Source organism: Oenanthe melanoleuca, chromosome 13 (assembly GCF_029582105.1).
Source record: "Oenanthe melanoleuca isolate GR-GAL-2019-014 chromosome 13, OMel1.0, whole genome shotgun sequence".
Lineage (NCBI taxonomy): Eukaryota > Metazoa > Chordata > Aves > Passeriformes > Muscicapidae > Oenanthe > Oenanthe melanoleuca.
Window position 1 is genome coordinate 2,241,673 of NC_079347.1, and position 7,047 is coordinate 2,248,719.

At 64.2% G+C, this 7,047-nt stretch overlaps 1 protein-coding gene across 4 annotated transcripts in view; it reads right to left on the reverse strand.

Moving 5' to 3' along the window:
• The window catches only part of PCDH1 (protocadherin 1), a 57,523-nt gene extending 52,035 nt beyond the window's left edge, over nt 1-5,488 (reverse strand). For 2 of the 4 annotated variants that reach the window (XM_056502124.1, XM_056502126.1), the window contains exon 1: nt 3,957-5,083. In XM_056502124.1, the coding sequence (XP_056358099.1) occupies nt 3,957-4,020 (64 nt within the window). In that variant the 5' untranslated portion in view covers nt 4,021-5,083. Of the gene's footprint in view, nt 1-3,956; nt 5,084-5,112 lie in introns of those variants that run through there. The other 2 variants (XM_056502127.1, XM_056502125.1) reach the window with 2 other exon arrangements.
• Between the last annotated feature and the right edge of the window lie 1,559 nt (nt 5,489-7,047).

Consider the following 7,047-nt stretch of genomic DNA (forward strand, 5'->3'; position numbering starts at 1 on the left):
TGGGTGCCCTAAAATTAACAGCCACAAACATCTGCCAAGGCCCCAGAGCATCACCCTGCTCTCACCGCTCCCGTCGCTCCCTCTCTCCATATTCTGCACCCAGGAATAAGCAAATGCTCCATGGGCAAGCGCTCCATGACTGTGGTGCCACAGAGCAAGTGCTCAGTTCCTGGTAAGCCTGGCATTGCATGGCTCATCAGCAAGTGGAACACCCTGCACTGTCCTCCTTGGTACTTCCTACAAGCTCCCAGTGCCTCCACCCCTCTGCTTCCCCATGGACATGGGGACATGGAAGAGATGAGCTCTGCCTCCGCAGTGAAAACACATCTCCGTGCCTGGAGAGGAGACTGTGGCCCTGAAGCCAAGCTTGCCTCTGCCCCCTTGTCCTGCCATTTCCTTCGTGTGCAGAGCAAAGCCATTCCCAGCCAGCTGAGGCCGTGCAGAACTGCCCACACCAGCGCTGGGATGTGTGACTCCAGGGGGAAGGGATGAGGAGAGCAAGCTCTCTTTAATCCATGGGCCAGGCTGAGGATGGAGGAGGCTGGGAGCTGAGCAGAAGCACAGCAGATCTGTGCATCACACATGCAGTGTGTGTTGCTGTGCCCTGTGAGCATTCCAGGGGCGTGCACCTGCCCGGAGCACGGCTGTGTGTCTCTAGGTAAAGGCACACACATCACACCTGTGCCCTGGCAGGGTGTCCAGCTGTGTCACACGGGGCAAGGAGCCCATCCCTGCCCGCTCCAGGCCCGTGCCCCGGGTGTGAGCTGGCGCTCCTGCACGTGTGTGCCCCACAGAGCGCGTGTGCGCATGGCACTGCCGCCTGTGCCTGTGCGTGATGTCACCCGTGCGGGGGCACTGCCACCTGGGTCACACTCGTGTCTGCCACACCCCCACGCCAGACCCCCCACATCCTCCCCCACGCTCCCTGAGCTCCACCAGCCCTGCGCTCCTGCTGGGGATGGCTGTGAGCGAGGACAGGGAGGCTGGGCAGCTCCAGCCGTTGGGAAAGGGCTCCGGAGGATGCCCGGGCTGGGAGGGGCACCGTGCCCGCCGCTGGGCTGTTTGCACTGGGCTGTTTGCACTGGGCTGGGCCCTGGCTGCTGTGACGTAGCCACATCCTGACTAAGCCTGTGCGAGGTGAAAGATCGCAGGGAAAGAAAGGGGAAAGTCTCAAGGCAGCGCTGATGCCTCACATGGCTGAGGGAGCAGCTGGAAATGCCAGGAGCCCTGTGCCAGCCCGGAGGAGGAAGGGTGTCACCCAAAGGTGCCCAGCACCCAGGGTTCCTGCTCCGGAAACGGGGCTGGAGTCTGAACCCAAGCCCCATTCCTGCAGGTGAAGGAAGGAACCCTGCAGAGCAGAGAGGTGGAAGGAGAAGACGGGCTGGGAGCCTGAGGGGCAGTGCTGGAAGGCACGAGGGGCCCTGAGCTCGGCAGGAAAAGGAACCAGCAGGGCCAGGAATCCTGCTCGGCACCCAGGGGTGCGAATGACACAGCGCAGACGTGAGAGCCCAGAGCTGGGCGTGAGGAGGAGGAGGAGGAGGAGGAAGCCTCCACAAGCACGTCTGTGCAGGAGACTCAGGCTTCCCAGGGGCCAGTCCAAGGCACCAGGCTATTTTCCCATGGGATCTAAGGACCATCCCACACTTTCTTCTCTGGTGCCAGGCACCTTTTTCCAACCTGCTGGCAAAGCACAGAGCACTTAAAAATAAAAACCCCTCCCAAAACAACTATTCCTCCGCACACACAATTCTCCCTACGGGGAGAGTGTGAGAGAGACTGAACCACATGAGAGAGGCGTTAGTCACGCTGCTTAATGCATGACTGGGAAGCTCTCGGAGGACAGTGGCATGCAAAATCCGACAGAATTCAGCCATCCCCACCAAAAAAAAAAAAACAAGCCTTAATGAGAGAGAGGCTAAAAAGCGCCGCGAATTTAAGCAACTGCTCGAACAAGCCTGTGCTCCCTGTGATTCCCACAGCCTCCTGGCCCCGTTCCACGGGAGGCAGCACCGCTTCGGGAACGGGCACCGAAGTCCAGCCTCTCCTTGCTCCCAGCGGCTGATTGCGTGGCTCGGAGCCACGGCTTACAAGTCAGTCCAAACCCTGCACTGAGCACACAAGTGCTAATCCCCCCCTGCGCTCCCCCCAGCCCTGCTCCGACACCCCAGCAAGCGGCAAACAGCTCATCCCAGCTCGGCGCGGAGATCGGGGGTTTGTCAGCCCAGAGAACGGCCGCCGATGGTCAGTCCTGCGCCGAAGGCACGGATGGGCTGAATCCTGGGTATTCCGCGGCACGTCCCAGGATTCGCTCCAGCCCCGGCTGCCACTGCGGCTGCTCGGCGTTTCTGCAGGCTGGGCCCGAGCCCCGGAGCCAGAGCACCCCGCGAGGAGGAACCCCACCGGCCTGGCAACAGCGTCACTCCAAAATCATCCCCGAGGAGCTGGGCAGTGATGAAAAGCCGGCAAAGCCCAGGGCCCTCCCTCCTCTCGCTGCTTTCTCCACATCCCTCCCAACTCTGGCATCCAGCGAGGCAGAGACCTGTCAGAGCCTCCCTGGAGTGGCACCCCCATCCTCCCCGCCGCGGGTCCCCCACAGCCACTCCGGGCTCCTGTCCCCTCCCGCCACCATCCCACCGTCCACCCCGGCTGGAGAGGGACCCTGGGGGAAGGCTAAAATGTCGCGGGCCTGAAACACCCCGGCAGGGCCACTGGGAGCTGGGCACAGCGGGAGCGGCTCTGCTCGGGGGATGCAGCCGGGGGGTTGGGGGGACCTTGGAGAGGGGGGACAGGGTCCCCCCCGGCCTCGCAGCGCGCCGGGGAAGGATGGGGAGGATGGTCTGCAGCGGCTGGCAGGGAGGATGGAGGCCGGGCTCCGCCGCCGCCCGCCGCGGCCGAGGCTCCCGGTCCCCGCGGCGCTGCCCGGGCTGAGGCTCCGGCTGGCGCCGGCTCCGGCTGCGGGCAACGGAGCGGAGCGGAGCCCCCGCTCCCCCAGGCGGCTCCGGCAGCACAGAGACACGCACGGAGACACGCACACACACACGGACACACGCACGCTGACACCCGTGAAAAAAGCCACGGGAGCCGCTCTGCCGGCACCGGCTTCGCGCTCACTCGCGTACCGGGAAACACGGATCGTCCGCGGCGCAGGCACGCACAGCCCTGGACGCACTCGGAACGGGCTGACACACTCGGAACCAGCGGACACACTGAGAGCCGGCTGAAACACCCGGAACGGGCTGACACACTCGGAACCCGCGGACACGTTGAGAGCCGGCTGAAACACCCGGAACGGGCTGACACATTCAGAGCCGGCTGACACACTCACCGCACGCACACCCCGTCACACACACGCACCTCTCCGCACACACACACGCGCACCCCACTCGCACGCACCCCACTCGGACACCCCGCCAGCCCCTCTGGTCCCGCCGCTCCGGCTCCCGGCTCCCGGCTCACGCACAGCCCCGCTCCCAGCCGGCTCCGGCTCACCCGCAACTTCTGCGGCTCCCACGCAGCCGCGCATCCCGCGGGCGCACACACCCAGGGCTGGACGAGGGACACGCACTCGGGGCCACCCCCACTCGGAAAAATAAACACCCCGAAACACGCGCGCACCCCCCGCCACAGCCGCCCTCCCGCACCCGCCGCCCGCCCTGCGCTGTGCGGGGCTGGCCGCGCTCCGCTTCTCTCCGCTCCGCACAACAAGTGGCAGCGCCGGGCGGGAGCGGGGACAAGCGGGAGCCGCCCCGCTGGCCGCGGAGCCCCGCGCAGCGCGGCGCGGAGGGGAGCGGAGGGATGCGGGATGCTCGAGAGCGGGATGCTCGCCAGCGCCGCTCCCGCCGCCGCCCGGCCCCGCGCTCCCGCACAGCGCCGAGCTCCGGCTCGGGGCATCCCGCACCCCCCCCGCGGCTCTGCCTGGCTGCGGGCGGGGGTCCCGGCCTCGCCGCAGCTCTTACTTGGATGGTGCCGGCGCTGCGCTCCGTGCCGAGCCCCTGCGCGCTGGTCCCGCGGTGTCTCCATCGCCTCCTTCCCGCCGGGACCGGGCTCCCCCCACCCCCCCGGCTCCTCTCGAGCGTTATCCACGGATGAAAACCAAATGGGGAAAAAAAAAATTAAAAAAAAAAAAAAAAAAAAAAAGAAAAAAAAAAAAGGAAAAAATAAAAAGAAGAAAAAAAAAAGGGGGAGGGGGGGCAGAAAATATATAAATGTCCCGTGGGAACCGCCCCCCTCCCCGGGCCGGGGCTGCGGCTCCTTCGGCGGAGCGGCGGCTCAGGCTGGAGGCAGCCCCGGTGGGCAGCTCGGTCCGTGCCCGCCTCCGTCCCTCGGTGTGTGTGAGGATGTGCAGGGGAAGCGCAGCGCAGGCACGGCCCCTTCCCCCCCCGCCCGCCGCTGCCTCCGCCTCTCGCCGCCACCACGGGGAGGTGGAGCTCCGGCTCCTTATCAGATCCCGAGCCCGGCCGGGCTGCCGGGACCAGCGGGCAGAGCCGCCGGTTCGGGGTGCCGGCACCGCGCCCAGCGCCGTGCCCGTGCAGAACGGGGGTCCCCGCCGAGCCCCTCACTCCGGGACCCCTCCGCTCCGCGCCCGCACACGTGAAGCTCGGCTCTCCCTTTTCACTCTTCTCTCGGTGCTCTTAATGATTAATTCGCCCATTTATTCTTCCAGCCGGCGCTTCACAGCCCCACAACCCCTCTGCACAGGGCCAGCTCGGCCGGGAGGTCCCTCCGCGGGACTGTGCCCACCCCTCCGCGGCCCCCCAGCCCAGCAGGGCTGCGGGCAGCCTGCAAAGCTCCTCTTGGGCTGCGGCGCTGGGGCTGGAGCGGCCGTGCCCTGCCGTCACACCTGGGTGAATCACGGCTTTATTTATTGCGGGGTGTCGGGGCGCAGCAGGCACGGAGCTCCCGAAAGCAGCCGCGAGCTCCCAGCGCCCTTGCGATGCTCTCACAAGCTGCTCTCCCTCACCCCGGCACCTCGGCAAAGTCCCCGCGCTGTGGGGACAGCCCTGCTGCCTCCGCCGCCTCCGCGCTCCCTGCCAGGGCTGGAGCCGCAGCCCGACCCTGCCGAAACCCTCGGCAGCCTCCGAGGGTCGCGCAGCCCGCGGCGCTGCCCCTCACCCGCGCTCCGGGCCGGCTGCAGCGCGGATTTCTCGCCAGGATGCTGGAAAGTGCTTCCCGCTCCGCCGCAGCGAGGATGGGAGCGCGTCTCCCCGCTGAGCTACGCCAACCTGTTGCGCAGCGCCCTTCGCTGCACACATGCTCAGCTCGGCTGCATGACTGCACCATCTAGAGGCTGCGCCTGCCTGCTCGGAGCAGCCCGGCTCCATCTCACCCCCTAAATCAGCCCGTTTTCCCCTCCAAATTGCCGTGCTTTTCTCCCAAATCTCCCCGCTTTTCCCCGGCAGCAAGCGGGTTCGGCCCCGTGGCAGGGCTGCGTCCCGCCAGGCAGGAAAAGGGGGCTGGAGAGTCATCGCTCAGGATGGAGAGCCCACTCTCCTCCCCGACTTTCTGCTCCTGCAGAGATGTCGGCTCCTCCGCGTCCGTGCGCGGGGTTTTTTTTCCGAGTGTCAATTCACATGAAGCCAATTTAGCAGAAGATGTGAAGTGAGAAGGCAGGGAAGGTCAGAGCCCACCTTTGGGGCAGGGAGAGGAGCTGTGGGGTTTGTCAGGCTGTGCCCTGCTGATCCAGCATGAGCTGGGCAGGGAGAGGGAGCGAAATTCTGAGGAGATGAGGGGAGGTTTGATGGATCAGTAACTGGCAGCCCTCCTTGGAGGGACAGAGAGCTGGAGCAAAGGGAGAAACCGAGGGAGTGACCCCGTGGATCCAAGGCTGCCCGTGGAACAGGAACAGCAAACTTTAGAGATTGCTGGGGACCAAAGGTTTGCATTTCACAAGAGTCACGGGGCAGTCGATCGGCAGCGGCACGGGGAGTGCCGGGGAGCTGGGCAAGTACATGGATCTCTGATTTGTGGGACACTGGTGACTGTCACCTCAGCCTCTGCTCACACACGTTTCTGAGGGACAGGTCCAGGCTGTAGGAATGCAGGGGAAAAGTGTCCTGGCATCGGGAACCAGATCTGTGCAGCCCAGAGGAGCTGAGGGGATGGCATGTCCAGGCCACTGCTGGCCTGGCATCCCAGGGGTGCCTCGTCCATCTCTGCCTTCCTCCCCCACCCCACTGCCTCTGAAAGCCCCTCCCAGAGTGCTCCTTGCTCTCTGACAACACAGGAAACTTTGCCATTCCCGTACTTCCTTCTCCTGTGCGTTGTTGTAGAATCCCAGAATGGTTTGGGTTGGGAAGGCCCTCAAAACCACCTCATTCCACCCTTATCTGGCAGGGACACCTTGCACTATCCCAGGGTGCTCCAAGCCCTGTCCAACCTTGCCCTGGACACTTCCAGGCATGGAGCTTCTCTGGGCAACCTGTGCCTCACCACCCTCACAGGGAAGAAGGAATTCCACCCTTATATGCACCAGCTCCAGATGAGTCACCCATCCTCACCTTGTCTTCACCGTTCCCGGAAAGCAGAGCCAGTCTGAGCAGCAAGAAAGCCTCAGGCTGCAGCTCTGTCTGCAGAGTTGTTCCGTGAGCCCCGGCAGGGCTGGCAGTGCTGCTGGAGGCTCTGCCTTGCCCCGAGCCCGGCTGCTCCAGGTGCCCCGTGCTGGGCTGTGCTGGCATCACACAGAGGCAGCAGCTCCGTGGTGCCAGTGGGGCCTTGTCAGAAGAACAAAGCCTGCGAGGGAAGAGCATGCAGCTAAATCTCTGGGAAAGCAAGAAGAAAGGGAAACACGGCAAGCAAATGAACCTTACAAGAGAATAAATACCCCCTCCCCAACGCACACACGCAGCAACCTGGCTGCCGTCTGCTGCAAGGAGTTCAAAGGCTCCTCTGTTCTCTCTCATCAGCTCTGGGCTCCGCAGGAGAAGCAGCAGCTCGGATTTGGGCAGCAAATGCTAATAACACAGATGTTCTGACAATCCGCTTGTTTCTACAATTAAAAACAAAAAGATCCTCAAAACCCAAATGCGAGGAAATGAGCACATTAAAGAA